This window comes from Oncorhynchus kisutch, linkage group LG16 (assembly GCF_002021735.2).
Source record: "Oncorhynchus kisutch isolate 150728-3 linkage group LG16, Okis_V2, whole genome shotgun sequence".
Taxonomy (NCBI): Eukaryota; Metazoa; Chordata; class Actinopteri; order Salmoniformes; family Salmonidae; genus Oncorhynchus; species Oncorhynchus kisutch.
This window is the reverse complement of record NC_034189.2, coordinates 3,811,795-3,834,294: the sequence shown is the minus strand read 5'-3', so window position 1 is coordinate 3,834,294 and position 22,500 is coordinate 3,811,795. Positions and strand designations below refer to the sequence as shown.

Genomic DNA, 22,500 nt, shown 5'->3' with positions numbered 1-22,500 from the left:
ACTTCCTCTATGCTTCGCAAACTTTATAGTGCACTACTTTTAGCTAAGGCTCATAGGGCGCTGGTCCAAAGTAGTGCACTACATAGGGAATAGGGCGCCATTTTGGGACGTATCCTTTTATTACATGTATAAATGTCTGCCTTGTACGTTGGTATATCCAAACTCTACTGGCTCTTGATTGGCTTATAGATTATGTTGTTTTTATGTATAATGACACCGTAGACTAGAATATACTATAATATATATGAATATACTTCTTCATTCTTCTTTTGGCATCCGGGTCAGAATGTTTGGTTTGTCTAAATGTTTTTTTTATACAGTATTTCATTATCCTTATATAAAAAAGGCTAAACAGGGTTTGCTGTTTGGAATAAGGCTACAGTTTGTCAGCCAGCTCTCAATGTCTACAAATAATGTATCATTAAAAATAAATACAAAATAAAACGTTTTGTTTAATTGCAACGTTTGTCTCACTTGACGTACACTGTTTGATCGGCCTCCACGGGACATTCGTATCCTAGGTTACTGCTTTCTCTCTTCCGCCCGCCCGTTCTCTCTTCCGCCCGATGTCTCTTCCGCCCGCCCGTTCTCTCTTCCGCCCGCCCGTTCTCTCTTCCGCCCGATGTCTCTTCCGCCCGTTCTCTCTTCCGCCCGTTGTCCTAACGTTCTATTAGGATGACGTCGATGTGTCCACGGTAGCTGAACAGGGTCTCTGATGCGACTCCCGAGTCAGTTCATCCGAGGTTTTAGCTGACCGGAGTACGTCGTCGGGCTGTTCTCATGGATACCAAAGGGATTCAGCCATTAATTCATACGTTGTTGTGCCCCTCGCCTGAGAGGAGGGAAGTTCAATATGTAACTAGATGTAGTAGGCTAATGTTAACTAGCTGGCCTGAGAGGAGGGAAGTTCAATATGTAACTAGATGTAGTAGGCTAATGTTAACTAGCTGGCCTGAGAGGAGGGAAGTTCAATATGTAACTAGATGTAGTAGGCTAATGTTAACTAGCTGGCCTGAGAGGAGGGAAGTTCAATATGTAACTAGATGTAGTAGGCTAATGTTAACTAGCTGGCCTGAGAGGAGGGAATTTCAATATGTAACTAGATGTAGTAGGCTAATGTTAACTAGCTGGCCTGAGAGGAGGGAAGTTCAATATGTAACTAGATGTAGTAGGCTAATGTTAACTAGCTGGCCTGAGCGGAGGGAAGTTCAATATGTAACTAGATGTAGTAGGCTAATGTTAACTAGCTGGCCTGAGAGGAGGGAAGTTCAATATGTAACTAGATGTAGTAGGCTAATGTTAACTAGCTGGCCTGAGAGGAGGGAAGTTCAATATGTAACTAGATGTAGTAGGCTAATGTTAACTAGCTGGCCTGAGAGGAGGGAAGTTCAATATGTAACTAGATGTAGTAGGCTAATGTTAACTAGCTGGCCTGAGAGGAGGGAATTTCAATATGTAACTAGATGTAGTAGGCTAATGTTAACTAGCTGGCCTGAGAGGAGGGAAGTTCAATATGTAACTAGATGTAGTAGGCTAATGTTAACTAGCTGGCCTGAGAGGAGGGAAGTTCAATATGTAACTAGATGTAGTAGGCTAATGTTAACTAGCTGGCCTGAGAGGAGGGAAGTTCAATATCTAACTAGATGTAGTAGGCTAATGTTAACTAGCTGGCCTGAGAGGAGGGAAGTTCAATATCTAACTAGATGTAGTAGGCTAATGTTAACTAGCCGGCGTGGCGTATCGTTGACCATGAAAGGAAGTTACGCTAGCGAGCAAACATTTTATCCAGGTAGGACAACAACAAACTTAAAGCGTGGACTGAATGACAGAGTCATAGACCGTTTAGACAACATGAAAGAGTATGGCATTGGTGTTGGTCAACATGTTTTTCCTACTTGAGCGCAAACGCGCACACACACACACACACACACACACACACCAGAACAGTGGACAGCCACATCCTATTTAGCTTATATTGATTGGACTAAATAGTTTCTGGTATCTTTTAGTTGTCACTGTATTAGACTAAGCAGAGGCGATTTGATGATGTTGAAAATATTGAAGATGAAATGGTGCTGGAATAGTGAAGGCAGCTCCTGTTTTCTTTGAGACTTGCGGTACCTCTCTGCGTTTCTTAATCAATAGTTGTTTTAGTGGTCCGAAAATGTCAGAAACATGACCTTTCTTGACCTTGCTGTAGGTCTGTAACATGAAATATGTTTCGTGGACCAAATCGGACAGATGTCGCTCTCCGGTTTTGTGATGAAACAAAAAGTTGAATTTATTCTGACACTGTGTCTTCTTATTGTCTCGGCCTCAGGACTACATATCATGGTGTCAAGACACAGGAACTAACAGGTTGAGGGTGTCAAGACACAGGAACTAACAGGTTGAGGGTGTCAAGACACAGGAACTAACAGGTTGAGGGTGTCAAGACACAGGAACTAACAGGTTGAGGGTGTCAAGACACAGGAACTAACAGGTTGAGGGTGTCAAGACACAGGAACTAACAGGTTGAGGGTGTCAAGACACAGGAACTAACAGGTTGAGGGTGTCAAGACACAGGAACTAACAGGTTGAGGGTGTCAAGACACAGGAACTAACAGGTTGAGGGTGTCAAGACACAGGAACTAACAGGTTGAGGGTGTCAAGACACAGGAACTAACAGGTTGAGGGTGTCAAGACACAGGAACTAACAGGTTGAGGGTGTCAAGACACAGGAACTAACAGGTTGAGGGTGTCAAGACACAGGAACTAACAGGTTGAGGGTGTCAAGACACAGGAACTAACAGGTTAGAGAGCAAACAACAATCATCACGTAGATTGTAATATGGCATTTGGGGGGGGGGGGGGGGGGGGGGCTTGGCTTCCCCAGTGATTTTACCCTACTGATGTCAAATTAAATTAATTAATTAGGTCCTAAATCTATAGATTTCACATGACTGGGAATACAGATATGCATCTGTTGGTCACAGACACCTTTAAAATAAAGGTAGGGGTGTGGATCAGAAAACCACTCTAGTGATTAACACTATGGTCAGTTTACTCTGTAATCACTAGAGTAAACTGACCAGTGTTTATCACTACAGAGTAAACAGACCAGTGTTAATCACTACAGAGTAAACAGACCAGTGTTTATCACTACAGAGTCAACTGACCAGTGTTAATCACTACAGAGTAAACAGACCAGTGTTAATCACTACAGAGTCAACTGACCAGTGTTAATCACTACAGAGTCAACTGACCAGTGTTAATCACTACAGAGTAAACTGACCATAGTGTTAATCACTACAGAGTAAACAGACCAGTGTTAATCACTACAGAGTAAACAGACCAGTGTTAATCACTACAGAGTAAACTGACCAGTGTTAATCACTACAGAGTCAACTGACCAGTGTTAATCACTAGAGTCAACAGATCAGTGTTAATCACTACAGAGTCAACAGATCAGTGTTAATCACTACAGAGTCAACTGACCAGTGTTAATCACTACAGAGTCAACAGATCAGTGTTAATCACTACAGAGTCAACTGACCAGTGTTAATCACTACAGAGTCAACTGACCAGTGTTAATCACTACAGAGTAAAACAGACCAGTGTTAATCACTACAGAGTCAACTGACCATAGTGTTTATCACTAGAGTAAACTGACCATAGTGATAATCACTACAGAGTCAACTGACCATAGTGTTTATCACTAGAGTAAACTGACCATAGTGATAATCACTACAGCGTACACAGTGATCCTGGCCGTAGAGACAGTCCTCTCTCTCCAGTCTTCTCTTTATTCACTAGGCAGGAAGAAAACAGACTCCAAACCGCATCCAATAAGAAATGCTCGCTTTTTATTTCAATTAAAAAAAATAAAAACTACAGGTGTTTATGGAACAGACAGCACATCACGTCTGTTTGTAATGGCAGCCCATTTCCTATACAGAGCCCTATAGGTCCTGGTCTAAAGTAGTGCACTATGTAGGGAATAGGGTGCCCTATAGGTCCTGGTCTAAAGTAGTGCACTATGTAGGGAATAGGGTGCCCTATAGGTCCTGGTCTAAAGTAGTGCACTATGTAGGGAATAGGGGGCCATTTGAGATAAACATATACTACTGTAGTGACACAACAACCAAATGATACCCTTCTTACATTTATAGTCCACTACTATTGACCACGGTCCATTGGGGTTAAAGTAGTGCACTATAAAAGGGAACAAGTGTTCCATTTGGGACATAACCTGAATATAAAGAGGAATATAAACGCACTGGAAAGGGCCTTCTCTCATTTGGGCTAAAGTCCATCCTCCACCCGCTCTCCTCCGTGACCCAGAAACCAATAGGTAGTCAAGGAGATGGCAATTCGTTAGCAGGCGAACGGAAGACCGTCCCTCCTCTCCTCGATAGCCACCATTCATCGAGGACAGTCACGTGTGTCCTACCTAAGTCCTTCACAGAAGAGTCCTGATTGAGGCCAGGCAGTGCTAGCCGATCACAGACGATGTCTCGGTCCTGATTGAGGCCAGGCAGTGCTAGCCGATCACAGATGTCTCGGTCCTGATTGAGGCCAGGCAGTGCTAGCCGATCACAGATGTCTCGGTCCCGATTGAGGCCAGATAATCCCTCAGTCCTGATTGTCCAGCTTGGTCATGGTAAATTAAAATTACCCATGTGACATTGCTACATACAAGGATATACCATGAAATATCAGATAATTCACAAACTTTTCAAGGTAGTTTTTATAATGTGGTCCTGTAAAAAAGACCGGTAGCCTTTACTGTGTAGCTTGTTGTTATGTTGGCCAATCAAAGAGGCTCAATGTGACGCAAGTGGAGTGAGTTCACTAATGCAAGATGGAATAACATATGTGAACTCAAAGTTAGCAAAAATGGGGTTGGAGTAACCGATAGGTAGGCTGATGTTTTCATCTGAATGGGGTTGGGAGTAACCAATAGGAAGGCGGATGTTTTCATCTGAATGGGGTTGGGAGTAACCAATAGGAAGGCGGATGTTTTCATCTGAATGGGGTTGGGAGTAACCAATAGGAAGGCGGATGTTTTCATCTGAATGGGGTTGGGGAGAAATTGCAGCACGTGGCCTCAATTAGCCTAGCTAGCCATAGCTGCTTCTCTAGGCTACTCCAGTCAAGACAGATATTGTAATATGGGATGATGAATAACGTTGTGTTGTGGTTTTTTCTCTCAGCAGATTTTAACTAATAAAAAAAGAAGTTACAAAAATAACATTTGAACATGTGGAGAGGCTGTGTGTGTGTCTGTGTGTCTGTGTGTGTGTGTCTGTGTGTGTGTCTGTGTGTGTGTCTGTGTGTGTGTCTGTGTGTGTGTCTGTGTGTGTGTCTGTGTGTGTCTGTGTGTGTCTGTGTGTGTCTGTGTGTTGTGTCTGTGTGTGTGTCTGTGTGTGTCTGTCTGTGTGTGTCTGTGTGTGTCTGTGTGTGCCTGTGCGTGTCTGTGTGTGCCTGTGCGTGTGTGTGTGTGTGTGTGTCTGTGTGTGTGTGTGTCTGTGTGTGTGTCTGTGTGTGTGTGTGTCTGTGTGTCTGTGTGTGTGTGTGTCTGTGTGTCTGTGTGTGTGTGTGGCTGTGTGTGTTAGGACACGGAGGATATGGCGTTATGGGGAGAGCCCATCTGTGTGAGGACTTTGTCCAGCCACTGTAGAGGGCCGTGCAGGTGCACTTCTATCCAGCAGGGGGTGCTGGTCACGTCCTGGCGGTGGTACTCTGCACCCCAACCCTGGGGGAGGAAGAGGAACACACACACGATTAGATGGTACACTGCACAACACAACTGAAAACGTGCAGGATTGAGCATTCAGAGACAGTAAGACTAGAGAATGGGATGAGCTCGTAGACCACCTGTTAACCCCTGACCCTTCAAATCTAATTGTATTTGTCACGTGCCGAAAACAACGGGTAGAGACTTAACCGTGAAATGCTTATGCCAACGATGCACAGTTGAATAATCTAAAATACACAAGAATAGAGCTATGTACAGGAAGTACCAGATCAATGTGGAACTACAGTTGAAGTAGGAAGTTTACATACACCTTTAGCCAAATACATTTAAACTCAGTTATTCACAATTACTGACATTTAATCCTAGTAAAAAATTCCCTGTTTTAGGTCAGTTAGGATCACCACTTTATTTTAAGAATGTGAAATGTCAGAATAATAGTAGAGAGAATTATTTCTTTCAGCTTTTATTTCTTTCATCACATTCCCAGTGGGTCAGAAGTTTACATACACTCAATTAATATTAGGTAGCATTTGCCTTTAAATTGTTTAACTTGGGTCAAACATTTCGGTTAACTTTCTGATGGCCACTCCAATACCTTGACTTTGTTGTCCTTAAGCCATTTTGACACAACTTCGGAAGTCTCCTTGGGGTCATTGTCCATTTGGAAGACCCATTTGCGACCAAGCTTTAACTTCCTGACTGATGTGTTGAGATGTTGCTTCAATATATCCACAATTCTCCTTCCACATGATGCCATCTATTTTGTGAAGTGCACCAGTCCCTCCTGCAGCAAAGCACCCCCACAACATGATGCTGCCACCACCGTGCTTCACGGTTGGGATGGTGTTCCAAAAAGTACGATCTTTGTCCCCATGTGCAGTTGCAAACTGTAGTCTGGCTTTTTTATGGCGGTTTTGTAGCAGTGGCTTCTTCCTTGCTGAGTGACCTTTCAGGTTGTGTCTATATAGGACTCGTTTTACTGTGGATATAGATACTTTTGTACCCGTTTCCTCCAGCATCTTCACAAGGTCCTTTGCTGTTGTTCTGGGATTTGCACTTTTCGCACCAAAGTACTTTCATCTCTAGGAGACCGAACGAGTATGACGGCTGCGTGGTCCCATGGTGTTTATACTTGTGTACTATTGTTTGTACAGATGAATGTGGTACCTTCAGACGTTTGGAAATTGTTCCCAAGGATGAACCAGACTTGTGGAGGTCTACAATTTTTTTTCTGAGGACTTATTTCTTTTGATTTTCCCATGATGTCAAGCAAAGAGGCATTGAGTTTGAAGGTAGGCCTTGAAATACATCCACAGGTAAACCTCCAATTGACTCAGATGATGTCAATTAGCCTATCAGAAGCTTCTAAAGCCATGACATAATTTTCTGGAATTTTCCAAGCTGTTTAAAGGCACAGTCAACTTAGTGTATGTAAACTTCTGACCCACTGGAATTGTGATACAGTGAATTATAAGTGAAATCATCTGTCTGTAAACAATTGTTGGAAACATGACTTGTGTCATGTACAAACTAATGTCCTTAACCGACTTGCCAAAACTATAGTTTGTTAACAATAAATGTGTGGAGTGGTTGAAAAACAAGTTAGCCCCTCCCCTGACCCCATGTTTACCTTGACGAAGCTCATGCGTACGGTACACATTGCCCACCTGTAACCCTTAGCCCCTCCCCTGACCCCATGTTTACCTTGACGAAGCTCATGCGTATGGTACACATCTTGGTGAGCTCGTAAACAGCCTCAAAGCCGTGGTTCACTGACTGGGCCAGTAGCTGGGCAAATTCCTGGTGAAGAAGAGAATAACTTTACATTCCAATTGTACAAGGTAGAAATGTGTCTTCTGCCTTATACTATATAAAGTATATATACAGTACCAGTCACAAGTTAGGACACACCAACTCATTCAAGGGTTTTTTCTTCATTTTTTACTATGTTCTACATTGTAGAATAATAGAAGACATCAAAACTATAAAATAACACATATGGAATCATGTAGTAAGCAAAAAAGATTTGAGATTCTTCAAAGTAGCCACCCTTCGCCTTGATGACAGCTTTGCACACTCTTGACATTCTCTCAACCAGCGTCATGAGGTCAAAAGGTCAAAAGAAAAGATTTGATTTGTTTGACACTTTTTTTTTTTGGTTACTATATTTTGATTTATTAAACACTTTTTTGGTTACTACTTGATTCCATATGTGTTATTTCATAGTTGTGATGTCGTCACTGTTATTCTACAATGTAGAAAATAGTAAAAAATAAAAACCTCTGGAATGTTCTAAAACTATTGACCAGTGGGGTTTATAATTATATTATATTCTCCTCTGAAAGACAGAGAGAGGTAGATATGGAACCTTCCAGTCGTTGTGTGTGTGTGTGACCTGTCTACCTACCTGGTTGTTAAAGATCTTCAGACTGCAGCCACTAGGGATCTTACACACCGTGGTGGGGTGGAAACCGTGATGATAGTTACAGTTACGACTCTGAACGAAGATACTGGTGTCACTCAGACACTCGGCATACACCTCACCTCCTACGTAGTAGAGATGGACACCTGGGGAGAGGAGGGTGGTTAGGACTCTGAATGAAGATACTGGTGTCACTCAGACACTCTGCATACACCTCACCTCCTACGTAGTAGAGATGGACACCTGGGGAGAGGAGGGTGGTTAGGACTCTGAACGAAGATACTGGTGTCACTCAGACACTCTGCATACACCTCACCTCCTACGTAGTAGAGGTGGACACCTGGGGAGAGGAGGGTGGTTAGGACTCTGAATGAAGATACTGGTGTCACTCAGACACTCTGCATACACCTCACCTCCTACATAGTAGAGGTGGACACCTGGGGAGAGGAGGGTGGTTAGGACTCTGAATGAAGATACTGGTGTCACTCAGACACTCTGCATACACCTCACCTCCTACGTAGTAGAGATGGACACCTGGGGAGAGGAGGGTGGTTAGGACTCTGAATGAAGATACTGGTGTCACTCAGACACTCTGCATACACCTCACCTCCTACGTAGTAGAGATGGACACCTGGGGAGAGGAGGGTGGTTAGGACTCTGAATGAAGATACTGGTGTCACTCAGACACTCTGCATACACCTCACCTCCTACGTAGTAGAGATGGACACCTGGGGAGAGGAGGGTGGTTAGGACTCTGAATGAAGATACTGGTGTCACTCAGACACTCTGCATACACCTCACCTCCTACGTAGTAGAGGTGGACACCTGGGGAGAGGATTATTTTTTTATTTAAATGCATAAAATGTCTCCTATGACCGAAAACAGCCTTTGGACATCAGAGCAGCAACAATCACTAACTTTGATGTTGATGAAAATGTCTACTTCAATGAGATGGCAGCTCTGCGTGTTACTCCGGACCAGGCCCTGATCCGCGGGACTCCAAAGAGGAAGTGGCTGTGAAAGAGGTGAGCTGGCACCCTGACGAGACTACAAATAGACTGCCATTTTCTATTAGCGAACAAACTGGATGAGCTCTGTTAGAGAGACTATCCTATCAATCACTGGAGAATAAACCGGATGAGCTCTGTTAGAGAGACTATTACTATCAACGGGACCTGAAGAACTGTAACATAATAAACTCAGCAAAAAAAACAAAAAAAAAACTATCAACTGCGTTTATTTTCAACAAACTTAACATGTGTAAATATTTGTATGAACATAACAAGATTCAACAACTGAGACATAAACTGAACAAGTTCCACAGACATGTGACTAACAGAAATGGAATAATGTGTCCCTGAACAAAGGGGGGGTCGAAATCAAAAGTAACAGTCAGTATCTGGTGTGGCCACCAGCTGCATTAAGCACTGCAGTGCATCTCCTCCTCATGGACTGCAGCAGATTTGCCAATTCTTGCTGTGAGATGTTAACCCACTCTTCCACCAAGGCACCTGCAAGTTCCCAGACATTTCTGGGGGGAATGGCCCTAACCCTCACCCTCCGATCCAACAGGTCCCAGACGTGCTCAATGGGATTGAGATTGGGCTGTTCGCTGGCCTTGGCAGAACACTGACATTACTGTCTTACAGGAAATCACGCACAGAACGAGCAGTATGGCTGGTGGCATTGTCATGCTGGAGGGTCATGTCAGGATGAGCCTGCAGGAAGGGTACCACATGAGGGAGGAGGATGTCTTCCCTGTTGAGATTGCCTGCAATGACAACAAGCTCAGTACAATGATGCTGTGACACACCGCCCCAGACCATGACGGTCCCTCCACCTCCAAATCGATCCCACTCCAGAGTGCAGGCCTCTGTGTAACACTCATTCCTTCGAAGATAAACGCGAATCCGACCATCACCCCTGGTGAGGCAAAACTGTGACTCTTCAGTGAAGAGCACTTCTTGACAGTCCTGTATGGTCCAACAACGGTGGGTTTGTGTCCATAGGCAACGTTGTTGCCGGTGATGTCTGGTGAGGACATGCTTTACAACAGGCCTACAAGCCCTCAGTCCAGCCTCTCTCAGCCAATTGCGGACAGTCTGAGCACTGATGGAGGGATTGTGCGTTCCTGGTGTAACTCGGGCAGTTGTTGTTGCCATCCTGTACCTGTCCCGCAGGTGTGATGGTCGCATGTACTGATCTGTGCAGGTGTTGTTACACGTGGTCCCATTATGTCTGGTGAAAACCAAAACACTGCATTCTACAGTAAAATCCCTCATACCAACGTGGTGGTGGTAGTGTGATGGTTTGGGGTCAGCATGGTGGTGGTAGTGTGATGGTTTGGGGTCCAGCATGGTGGTAGTGTGATGGTTTGGGGTCCAGCATGGTGGTGGTAGTGTGATGGTTTGGGGTCCAGCATGGTGGTGGTAGTGTGATGGTTTGGGGTCAGCATGGTGGTGGTGGTGTAATGGTTTGGGGTCAGCATGGTGGTGGTAGTGTGATGGTTTGGGGTCCAGCATGGTGGTGGTAATGTGATGGTTTGGGGTCAGCATGGTGGTGGTGGTAGTGTGATGGTTTGGGGTCAGCATGGTGGTGGTAGTGTGATGGTAGTGTGATGGTTTGGGGTCCAGCGTGGTGGTGGTAGTGTGATGGTTTGGGGTCAGCATGGTGGTGGTAGTGTGATGGTTTGGGGTCCAGCATGGTGGTGGTAGAGTGATGGTTTGGGTCCAGCATGGTGGTGGTAGAGTGATGGTTTGGGTCCAGCATGGTGGTGGTAGTGTGATGGTTTGGGGTCAGCATGGTTGTAGTGTGATGATTTGGGGTCAGCATGGTGGTGGTAGTAGTAGTGTGATGGTTTGGGGTCAGCATGGTGGTGGTAGTAGTAGTGTGATGGTTTGGGGTCAGCATGGTGGTGGTAGTGTGATGGTTTGGGGTCAGCATGGTGGTGGTAGTGTGATGGTTTGGGGTCAGCATGGTGGTGGTAGTGTGATGGTTTGGGGTCAGCATGGTGGTGGTGGTAGTGTGATGTTTGGGGTCAGCATGGTGGTGGTGGTAGTGTGATGGTTTGGGGTCAACATGGTGGTGGTAGTGTGATGGTTTGGGGTCAGCATGGTGGTGGTGGTGTAATGGTTTGGGGTCAGCATGGTGGTGGTAGTCTGATGGTTTGGGGTCAGCATGGTGGTGGTAGTCTGATGGTTTGGGGTAAACATGGTGGTGGTAGTAGTGTGATGGTTTGGGGTCAGCATGGTGGTGGTAGTGTGATGGTTTGGGGTCAGCATGGTGGTGGTAGAGTGATGGTTTGGGTCCAGCATAGTGGTGGTAGTGTGATGGTTTGGGGTCAGCATGGTGGTGGTAGTGTGATGGTTTGGGGTCAGCATGGTTGTAGTGTGATGATTTGGGGTCAGCATGGTGGTGGTAGTAGTGTGATGGTTTGGGGTCAGCATGGTGGTGGTAGTGTGATGGTTTGGGGTCAGCATGGTGGTGGTAGTGTGATGGTTTGGGGTCAGCATGGTGGTGGTAGTGTGATGGTTTGGGGTCAGCATGGTGGTGGTAGTAGTGTGATGGTTTGGGGTCAGCAAGGTGGTGGTAGTAGTGTGATGGTTTGGGGTCAGCAAGGTGGTGGTAGTAGTGTGATGGTTTGGGGTCAGCATGGTGGTGGTAGTGTGATGGTTTGGGGTCAGCATGGTGGTGGTAGTGTGATGGTTTGGGGTTAGCATGGTGGTGGTAGTGTGATGGTAGTGTGATGGTTTGGGGTTAGCATGGTGGTGGTAGTGTGATGGTTTGGGGTCCAGCGTGGCGGTGGTAGTGTGATGGTTTGGGGTCCAGCGTGGCGGTGGTAGTGTGATGGTTTGGGGTCCAGCATGGCGGTGGTAGTGTGATGGTTTGGGGTCCAGCATGGCGGTGGTAGTGTGATGGTTTGGGGTCAGCATGGTGGTGGTGGTGTGATGGTTTGGGGTCCAGCATGGTGGTGGTAGTGTGATGGTTTGGGGTCAGCATGGTGGTGGTAGTTTGATGGTTTGGGGTCAGCATGGTGGTGGTAGTGGGATGGTTTGGGGTCAGCATGGTGGTGGTGGTGTAATGGTTTGGGGTCAGCATGGTGGTGGTAGTGTGATGGTTTGGGGTCAGCATGGTGGTGGTAGTGTGATGGTTTGGGGTCAGCATGGTGGTGGTAGTGTGATGGTTTGGGGTCAGCATGGTGGTGGTAGAGTGATGGTTTGGGTCCAGCATGGTGGTGGTAGTGTGATGGTTTGGGGTCAGCATGGTGGTGGTAGTGTGATGATTTGGGGTCAGCATGGTGGTAGTGTGATGATTTGGGGTCAGCATGGTGGTAGTGTGATGGTTTGGGGTCAGCATGGTGGTGGTGGTAGTGTGATGGTTTGGGGTCAGCATGGTGGTGGTAGTGTGATGGTTTGGGGTCAGCATGGTGGTGGTGGTAGTGTGATGGTTTGGGGTCAGCATGGTGGTGGTGGTAGTGTGATGGTTTGGGGTCAGCATGGTGGTGGTGGTAGTGTGATGGTTTGGGGTCAACATGGTGGTGGTGGTAGTGTGATGGTTTGGGGTCAACATGGTGGTGGTGGTGTAATGGTTTGGGGTCAGCATGGTGGTGGTAGTCTGATGGTTTGGGGTCAGCATGGTGGTGGTAGTCTGATGGTTTGGGGTAAACATGGTGGTGGTAGTAGTGTGATGGTTTGGGGTCAGCATGGTGGTGGTAGTAGTGTGATGGTTTGGGGTCAGCATGGTGGTGGTAGAGTGATGGTTTGGGTCCAGCATAGTGGTGGTAGTGTGATGGTTTGGGGTCAGCATGGTTGTAGTGTGATGATTTGGGGTCAGCATGGTGGTGGTAGTAGTGTGATGGTTTGGGGTCAGCATGGTGGTGGTAGTGTGATGGTTTGGGGTCAGCATGGTGGTGGTAGTGTGATGGTTTGGGGTCAGCATGGTGGTGGTAGTGTGATGGTTTGGGGTCAGCATGGTGGTGGTAGTAGTGTGATGGTTTGGGGTCAGCAAGGTGGTGGTAGTAGTGTGATGGTTTGGGGTCAGCATGGTGGTGGTAGTGTGATGGTTTGCGGTCAGCATGGTGGTGGTAGTGTGATGGTAGTGTGATGTTTGGGGTTAGCATGGTGGTGGTAGTGTGATGGTTTGGGGTCAGCATGGTGGTGGTAGTGTGATGGTTTGGGGTTAGCATGGTGGTGGTAGTGTGATGGTTTGGGGTCCAGCGTGGCGGTGGTAGTGTGATGGTTTGGGGTCCAGCATGGCGGTGGTAGTGTGATGGTTTGGGGTCCAGCATGGCGGTGGTAGTGTGATGGTTTGGGGTCAGCATGGCGGTGGTAGTGTGATGGTTTGGGGTCAGCATGGTGGTGGTAGTTTGATGGTTTGGGGTCAGCATGGTGGTGGTAGTGGGATGGTTTGGGGTCAGCATGGTGGTGGTGGTGTAATGGTTTGGGGTCAGCATGCTGGTGGTAGTGTGATGGTTTGGGGTCAGCATGGTGGTGGTAGTGTGATGGTTTGGGGTCAGCATGGTGGTGGTAATGTGATGGTTTGGGGTCAGCATGGTGGTGGTGGTAGTGTGATGGTTTGGGGTCAGCATGGTGGTGGTAGTGTGATGGTTTGGGGTCAGCATGGTGGTGGTAGTGTGATGGTAGTGTGATGGTTTGGGGTCAGCATGGTGGTGGTAATGTGATGGTTTGGGGTCAGCATGGTGGTGGTGGTAGTGTGATGGTTTGGGGTCAGCATGGTGGTGGTAGTGTGATGGTTTGGGTTCAGCATGGTGGTGGTAGTGTGATGGTAGTGTGATGGTTTGGGGTCAGCATGGTGGTGGTAGTGTGATGGTTTGGGGTCAGCATGGTGGTGGTAGTGTGATGGTAGTGTGATGGTTTGGGGTCAGCATGGTGGTGGTAGTGTGATGGTTTGGGGTCAGCATGGTGGTGGTAGTGTGATGGTAGTGTGATGGTTTGGGGTTAGCATGGTGGTGGTAGTGTGGTGGTTTGGGGTCAGCATGGTGGTGGTAGTGTGATGGTTTGGGGTCAGCATGGTGGTGGTAGAGTGATGGTTTGGGTCCAGCATGGTGGTGGTAGAGTGATGGTTTGGGGTCAGCATGGTGGTGGTAGAGTGATGGTTTCGGTCCAGCATGGTGGTGGTAGTGTGATGGTTTGGGTTCAGCATGGTGGTGGTAGTGTGATGGTTTGGGGTCAGCATGGTTGTAGTGTGATGATTTGGGGTCAGCATGGTTGTAGTGTGATGGTTTGTGGTCAGCATGGTTGTAGTGTGATGGTTTGTGGTCAGCATGGTTGTAGTGTGATGGTTTGTGGTCAGCATGGTTGTAGTGTGATGGTTTGTGGTCAGCATGGTGGTAGTGTGATGGTTTGGGGTCAGCATGGCGGTGCTAGTGTGATGGTTTGGGGTCAGCATGGTTGTAGTGTGATGATTTGGGGTCAGCATGGTTGTAGTGTGATGGTTTGTGGTCAGCATGGTGGTGGTAGTGTGGTGGTTTGGGGTCAGCATGGCGGTGCTAGTGTGATGGTTTGGGGTCAGCATGGTGGTGACCATGACCATGCTGGTCATTTATGAACATTGAACATCTTGACCATGTTCTGTTATAATCTCCACCCGGCACAGCCAGAAGAGGACTGGCCACCCCACATAGCCTGGTTCCTCTCTAGGTTTCTTCCTAGGTATTGGCCTTTCTAGGGAGTTTTTCCTAGCCACCGTGCTTCTCCACCTGCATTGCTTGCTGTTTGGGGTTTTAGGCTGGGTTTCTGTACAGCACTTTGAGAGACCAGCTGATGTACGAAGGGCTATATAAATAAATTGGATTTGATTTGATTTGATTTGGTGGTAGTGTAATGGTTTGGGGTCAGCATGGTGGTGGTAGTGTGATGGTTTGGGGATGCTTTGCTGCCTCAGGACCTGGACAACTTGCCTTAATAGAAGCCTTAGTCAAAGTCCATACCTAAACTCAATTGAGATGTTGTGGCAGAGCTTGACAGTGTGTCAAACTTCCTCCACAGCGACGTGAGAGACTGGTCCACAACTACAGGAAGTGCTTGGTTGGTCCACAACTACAGGAAGTGCTTGGTTGGTCCACAACTACAGGAAGTGCTTGGTTGGTCCACAACTACAGGAAGTGCTTGGTTGGTCCACAACTACAGGAAGTGATTGGTTGGTCCACAACTACAGGAAGTGATTGGTTGGTCCACAACTACAGGAAGTGGTTGGTTGGTCAACAACTACAGGAAGTGGTTGGTTGGTCAACAACTACAGGAAGTGTTTGGTTGGTCAACAACTACAAGAAGTGGTTGGTTGGAGTCATTGCTGCTACAGTAAACTCCTCCACAGAGACGTGAAAGACTGGTCAACAACTACAGGAAGTGGTTGGTTGGAGTCATTGCTGCTACAGTAAACTCCTCCACAGAGACGTGAGAGACTGGTCAACAACTACAGGAAGTGTTTGGTTGGTCAACAACTACAGGAAGTGTTTGGTTGGAGTCGTTGCAGCTAAAGGAGAACCAGAGGGGGAATTGGGTTTTGCATAACTTTGTTCATTAAATAAAGTATCCATTTTATTGTTGTTATTTGTAAAGTCAAGTTCCCTTGATCTAATATTAGGTTCTGGTTGAAGATCTGATAACATTTTGTATCAAAAATATTCAGAAATAGAGAAAATCTGAAAGTGGGGGAAATACATTTTCACAGCAATGTATTTTACATTTTAGTCAATACGTGTTAGAAAGCTATTACAGCTGTGTGTCTTTCTGGGTCAGTCTCTAAGAGCTGTGAGTCTTTCTGGGTCAGTCTAAGAGCTGTGAGTCTTTCTGGGTCAGTCTAAGAGCTGTGAGTCTTTCTGGGTCAGTCTCTAAGAGCTGTGAGTCTTTCTGGGTCAGTCTCTAAGAGCTGTGAGTCTTTCTGGGTCAGTCTCTAAGAGCTGTGAGTCTTTCCGGGTCAGTCTCTAAGAGCTGTGAGTCTTTCTGGGTCAGTCTCTAAGAGCTGTGAGTCTTTCCGGGTCAGGCTCTAAGAGCTGTGAGTCTTTCTGGGTCAGTCTCTAAGAGCTGTGAGTCTTTCTGGGTAAGTCTCTAAGAGCTGTGAGTCTTTCTGGGTCAGGCTCTAAGAGCTGTGAGTCTTTCTGGGTCAGGCTCTAAGAGCTGTGAGTCTTTCCGGGTCAGTCTCTAAGAGCTGTGAGTCTTTCCGGGTCAGTCTCTACGAGCTGTGAGTCTTTCTGGGTCAGTCTCTACGAGCTGTGAGTCTTTCAGGGTCAGTCTCTAACAGCTGTGAGTCTTTCTGGGTCGGTCTCTAAGAGCTGTGAGTCTTTCTGGGTCGGTCTCTAAGAGGTTTGTACACCTGGATTGTACAATATTTGCCCATTATTATTTTAAAAACTCTGTCAAATTGGTTGTTGATCGTTGCTAGACAACCATTTTCAAGCAGATTTATGTCAAAGCTGTAACTCGGCTACTCAGGAACATTCACAGTCTTCTTGGTTTGCAACTACCGTGTAGATTTGTCCTTGTGTTTTAGGTTATTGTCCTGCTGAAAGGTGAATTCATCTCCCAGTGTCTGTTGGAAAGCAGACTGAACCAGGTTTTCCTCTAGGATTTAGCCCGTAGGAAAATAACAAAATGGAGCCCTGACCTCAAACCCATCGAACACCTTTAGGATGAATTGGGACGCCGACTGCGAGCCAGGCCTAATCACCCCCAACGTCAGTGCCCGAACTCACTAAGGCTCTTGTGGCTGAATGGAAGCATGTCCCCCCCCGCAGCAACGTTCCAACATCTAGTGGAAGGGTCTTCCCTGTTGCCATAGCCACAGTCTCACCAATATTTCTAAAGCTAAACTCTCGAGTCTCACCTTTGCCGATGTGCCTGCGTGTGTTCTCTATGGTCGAGTTGCGGTTGACGTTAGACAGCAGGCCGAGGCAGAAGCGGTTGCGGTTATTGGACGGGTCGGTGAAGCCGTCGACCAGAACACTGGAGTCTGACGCCAGGTACGCCTCACCCACGCGGTTATTCAGCTCATAGTACACTATAGAACACCAGTGTTTTGGTTCCTCGTAAGCTACTGGCTGAACATCTAGAGAGAGAGAGAGACAGAGACAGAGAGGAGGTTATTGAGAGACATCTAGAGAGAGGCAGGAAGAGCGGATATTAATGTCTATGGGCATACTGCGTTTCTGTGGTTACCTGGCCTGTTGTTGGTATCTAGGCCGGTTGGCATGGCGAGGAGGTTAGTTTCCATTGGCTGGGTGCAGTCCTGAATCAGATAATCATCTGGAGGCATGTAGGCTGGGGGCGGGGTGTCAGCTGTGTTACAACACACCATTTATTAGCCAACACAACAACCTACGGCATAGAAAACTAATTGAACACAGCTGTATAGAGTAAGACGCTCCAGGTAAGCTGCAGAGAGGAGAGGAGAGAGAGGGGGGGGAAAGAGAGGGGGAGGAAAGAGAGGGGAGAGGAAAGAGAGGAGAGAGGGAGGAAAGAGAGGAGAGGAAAGAGAGGAGAGGAAAGAGAGGAGAGAGGGAGGAAAGAGAGGAGAGGAAAGAGAGGAGAGGAGGAGGAAAGAGAGGAGAGGAAAGAGGGAGGAAAGAGAGGAGAGGAAAGAGAGGAGAGGAAAGAGAGGAGAGGAAAGAGAGGAGAGAGGGAGGAAAGAGAGGAGAGAGGGAGGAAAGAGAGGAGAGGAAGGAAAGAGAGGAGAGGAAAGAGAGGAGAGAGGGAGGAAAGAAAGAGAGGAGAGAGGGGGGAGGAAAGAGAGGAGAGAGGGGGGAGGAAAGAGAGGAAAGAGGGGGAAAGAGGGGGAAAGAGAGGAAAGAGAGGAGATGGGGGAGGAAAGAGAGGAGATGGGGGAGGAAAGAGAGAGGAAAGAGAGGAGAGGGGGGGAGGAAAGAGAGGAGAGGAAAGAGAGGAGAGGGGGGGAGGAAAGAGAGGAGAGGAAAGAGAGGAGAGGGGGGGAGGAAAGAGAGGAGAGGAAAGAGAGGAGAGGGGGGGGAGGAAAGAGAGGGAGGAAAGAGAGGAGAGGGGGGGAGGAAAGAGAGGGAGGAAAGAGAGGAGAGGGGGTGAGGAAAGAGAGGAGAGGAAAGAGAGGAGGGGAGGAAAGAGAGGAGAGGGGGGGAAGAGAGAGGAGAGGGGGAGGAAAGAGAGAGGAGGGGGGAGGAAGAGAGAGGAGAGGGGGGGAGGAAAGAGAGAGGAGAGGGGGGGAGGAAAGAGAGAGGAGAGGGGGGGAGGAAAGAGAGAGGAGAGGGGGGGAGGAAAGAGAGAGGAGAGGGGGGGAGGAAAGAGAGAGGAGAGGGGAAAGAGAGAGGAGAGGGGGGAGGAAAGAGAGAGGAGAGGGGAAAGAGAGGAGAGAGGAAAGAGAGGAGAGAGAGGAGAGAGGGGGAGGAAAGAGAGGAGAGAGGGGGAGTAAAGAGAGGAAAGAGGGGGAGGAAAGAGAGGAAAGAGGGGGAGGAATGAGAGGAAAGAGAGGAGAGAGGAAAGAGGAGAGAGGGGGAGGAAAGAGAGGAGAGAGGAAAGAGAGGAGAGAGGGGGAGGAAAGAGAGGAGAGAAGAAAGAGAGGGGGAGGAAAGAGAGGAAAGAGAGGAGAGAGGGGGAGGAAAGAGAGGAGAGAGGGGGAGGAAAGAGAGGGCTCCAGAGGTGAGCCAGCTCGGAACCAGTCTTACCCGGGACATGGAAGGGGCTGTCTGGGTCGGAGCTAAGTGGGGAGTGGGGGAACGCGGAGATACTGCTGGACCCACTGCCAGGCGAACTGGGGAAGCTGTTGCCAGGGGAACAAGGGAACGCCAACCCTCCGTTGCCGCCCCCGCCTGGAGGGAAGGATTCTGGGAAAGTGGCGTTGTGGGGCATGAGAGGCTCGTTCTGGTCGATGGCGCCATGGTAACGGGGCTGCATCCCCGGCCTCGCTGTGAGGTCGCTGTTCCTAGGGACCAGGACAGGGGGCAGCACTGAGGAGGGGGCAGAGAGAGGGGGAGGAGGGAGGTGTCAGTCCCTTATCAATAAAGGCAAGCTGGCTCTATTTCCATACAGCTAAAGCCTTGTAGAGGTCAATTTCAGATAGTATACTTGTTATTATAAACTGGGCTGTTCGAGCTCTGAATGCTGATTGGCTGAAAGCGGTGGTATATCAGACCGTATACCACGGGGTATGACAAAAACATTTATTTTTACTGCTCTAATTATGTTGGTAACTAATTTATAATAACAATAAGGCACCTCGGGGGTTTGTGGTATGTGGCCAATATACCACGGCTAAGGGCTGTATCCAGCCACTCTGAGTTGCATCGTGGGTAAGAACAGCCCTTAGCCGTGGTACATTGTATATACACAAAGGTATGTGGACACCGCTTCAAATTAGTGGCTTTGGCTATTTCAGCCACACCCGTTGCTGACATGCAATCTCCATAGACAAACATTGGCAGTAGAATGGCCTTACTGAAGAGCTCAGTGACTTATAACGTGGCACTGTCTTAGGATGCCACCTTTGCAACAAGTCAGTTCGTCAAATTTCTGCCCTGCTAGAGCTTACCCCGGTCAACTGTAAGTGCTGTTATTGTGAAGTGGAAATGTCTAGGAGCAACAACGGCTCAGCCGAGAAGAGGTAGGCCACACAAGCTCACAGAACGGGACCGCAGAGTGCTGAAGCGTATAAATATTGTCTGTCCTCGGTTGCAACCCTCACTACTGAGTTCCCAAACTGCCTCTGGAAGCAACGTCAGCACAAGAACTGTTCATCGGGAGCTTCATGAAATGGGTTTCCATGGCCGAGCAGCCGCACACAAGCCTAAGATCACCATGCTCAATGCCAAGCATTGGCTGGAGAGGTGTAAAGCTCACCGCCATTGGACTCTGGAGCAGTTCTCTGGAGTGATCGATCACACTTCACCATCTGGCAGTCCGGCGGACTAATCTGGGTTTGGGGGATGCCAGGAGAACGCTACCTGCCCCAAATGCATAGTGGCAACTGTAAAGTTTGGTGGAGGAGGAAACTGTATAGTTGGCACTTTTCATTGGGGCAGGTAGCGTTCCCCTGGCATCCGCTGGGTCCCTTTCCTGTTTCAGCATGACAATGCCCCCGTGCACAAAGAGAGGTCCACACACTTTTGTCAATTTAGTGGCCATTTACTCCCTCCGGCCTTATACCACCACTCCCCCTCCGGCCATATACCACCACACCCCCCTCCGGCCATATACCACCACACCCCCCCCTCCGGCCATATACCACCACACCCCCCTCCGGCCATATACCACCACACCCCCCTCCGGCCATATACCACCACACCCCCCTCCGGCCATATACCACCACACCCCCCTCCGGCCATATACCACCACACCCCCCTCCGGCCATATACCACCACACCCCCCTCCGGCCATATACCACCACACCCCCCTCCGGCCATATACCACCACACCCCCCTCCGGCCATATACCACCACACCCCCCTCCGGCCATATACCACCACACCCCCCTCCGGCCATATACCACCACACCCCCCTCCGGCCATATACCACCACACCCCCCTCCGGCCATATACCACCACACCCCCCTCCTGCCTCATACCACCACACCCCCTCCTGCCTCATACCACCACACCCCCTCCGGCCATATACCACCACACCCCCTCCTGCCTCATACCACCACACCCCCTCCGGCCATATACCACCACACCCCCTCCTGCCTCATACCACCACACCCCCTCCGGCCATATACCACCACACCCCCTCCTGCCTCCGGCCTCATACCACCACACCCCCTCCGGCCATATACCACCACACCCCCTCCTGCCTCCGGCCTCATACCACCACACCCCCTCCGGCCATATACCACCACACCCCCCCTACCTTATACTTACTAGGGCTGTCCAATTTCTTGTAGTGGTAGGGGTCAGTGTAACCTCACTAGGGGTCAGTGTAACCTCACTAGGGGGTCAGTGTAACCTCACTAGGGGGGCAGTGTAACCTCACTAGGGGGGCAGTGTAACCTCACTAGGGGGGGCAGTGTAACCTCACTAGGGGGGCAGTGTAACCTCACTAGGGGGGCAGTGTAACCTCACTAGGGGGGCAGTGTAACCTCACTAGGGGGGCAGTGTAACCTCACTAGGGGGACAGTGTAACCTCACTAGGGGGACAGTGTAACCTCACTAGGGGACAGTGTAACCTCACTAGGGGGACAGTGTAACCTCACTAGGGGGACAGTGTAACCTCACTAGGGGGACAGTGTAACCTCACTAGGGGGACAGTGTAACCTCACTAGGGGGACAGTGTAACCTCGGGACAGTGTAACCTCACTAGGGGGGGCAGTGTAACCTCACTAGGGGGGCAGTGTAACCTCACTAGGGGGGCAGTTGTAACCTCACTAGGGGGGCAGTGTAACCTCACTAGGGGGGCAGTGTAACCTCACTAGGGGGGCAGTGTAACCTCACTAGGGGGGCAGTTGTAACCTCACTAGGGGGGCAGTGTAACCTCACTAGGGGGGCAGTGTAACCTCACTAGGGGGGCAGTGTAACCTCACTAGGGGGGCAGTGTAACCTCACTAGGGTCAGTGTATACTCACTAGGGGTCAGTGTATACTCACTAGGACTGTCCACTCTCTTATAGTGGTAGGGGTTGATACAGACATCTTTGTGTTTGGCCGTGAAGGGGAATTGGCAGCACTCCAAGGCCTTGAGTTCGTGATGAGACTGTAGGTCGGGCCACCTCCACACTCTGCAGTAGATGACGTGGGGGAGACCTTTACGATGGGATACCTGGAGACGACCGTCCAACGACCGAGGGATGGTCACACACTTACCTGGTGGGAGAGGGGAGAGGATTTAGAGACACACACACACACACACTCTTACACATTCCCCCCACTAGACCACTCACTGGGCTGTCCGGGACAGCTGAGAGCCTTCTCCAGCTCCTCCATCGTTCCCTTCCTCTTCTTCAGTTTCTTCACTAGGGCGTCCACTGCCTTCTCCGCCCACTTCTCCTCTTCATCCCCCTGTTTCCATCCCAGCAGCCTCTTCACCGCCGGGCTGGTGAAGGAGAATAGCGACGTCACGTTCATCTTGATGACGACGTAGGGAAGGACTGGGTCCTCTGGGAGAATATCCTCAAATACAGTACAGTCACACACGGGTACTCAGTATCTCCCTCTCAGTCACATACAGATGCACACTAAGTAGTGTGGAGAGGATCACACTCTGTGTTGTTGTGCCCTAGCTAGCCTCTGGCCTGTAGAGTGTTACTGCACGGAGGGATCTAGGTCGGCCAGTTGTGTTGGGCAGTCGTAGGACCAGATCAGGCTGTCACACCTTACAGCACACCTGAGAGAGAGAGACAGACAGCACATGTGAGAGAGAGAGAGAG

General features: G+C 48.8%; 2 protein-coding genes across 5 annotated transcripts in view; one reads left to right on the top strand and one right to left on the bottom strand.

Moving 5' to 3' along the window:
* Positions 1-461, top strand: part of LOC109884060 (zinc finger protein 827) — a 27,081-nt gene extending 26,620 nt beyond the window's left edge. The window contains exon 9 of the mRNA XM_031791611.1: positions 1-461. This exon is cut by the window's left edge and continues 1,188 nt beyond it. The gene's annotated coding sequence lies outside the window, so the exon portion shown is untranslated.
* A 3,362-nt stretch (positions 462-3,823) lies between these two features.
* Positions 3,824-22,481, bottom strand: LOC109884059 (mothers against decapentaplegic homolog 1). 4 transcript variants are annotated; one of them, XM_031791608.1, is made up of 8 exons: positions 22,015-22,480; positions 21,722-21,937; positions 18,814-19,095; positions 17,339-17,440; positions 17,007-17,228; positions 8,148-8,308; positions 7,445-7,540; positions 3,824-5,737 (listed from the first exon to the last, which is right to left on the bottom strand). In XM_031791608.1, exons 1-8 carry the CDS (start codon positions 22,196-22,198, stop codon positions 5,594-5,596), a joined length of 1,407 nt encoding a protein of 468 aa, XP_031647468.1. In that variant the 5' UTR covers positions 22,199-22,480; the 3' UTR covers positions 3,824-5,593. The 4 variants fall into 4 exon arrangements, with proteins under 4 accessions (XP_031647468.1, XP_031647467.1, XP_031647470.1 ...); XM_031791607.1 differs by having other exon boundaries at positions 17,339-17,458; positions 22,015-22,479; XM_031791610.1 differs by lacking the exons at positions 3,824-5,737; positions 7,445-7,540; positions 8,148-8,308 and adding an exon at positions 8,315-8,987 and having other exon boundaries at positions 17,339-17,458; positions 22,015-22,481.
* Positions 22,482-22,500: the final 19 nt, after the last annotated feature.

Coding starts and splice junctions, on each gene's coding strand:
- LOC109884059 (XM_031791607.1), bottom strand. CDS start 22,198: ATGAACGTGACGTCGCTATTCTCCTTCACCAGCCCGGCGGTGAAGAGG. Junction 19,096..21,721: donor TAAGAGAGTGGACAGTCCTA/GTGAGTATACAC, acceptor CCCCCTCCTCAG/TGCTGCCCCCTGTCCTGGTC. Junction 17,229..17,338: donor AGATACCAACAACAGGCCAG/GTAACCACAGAA, acceptor CTCTCTCTCTAG/ATGTTCAGCCAGTAGCTTAC.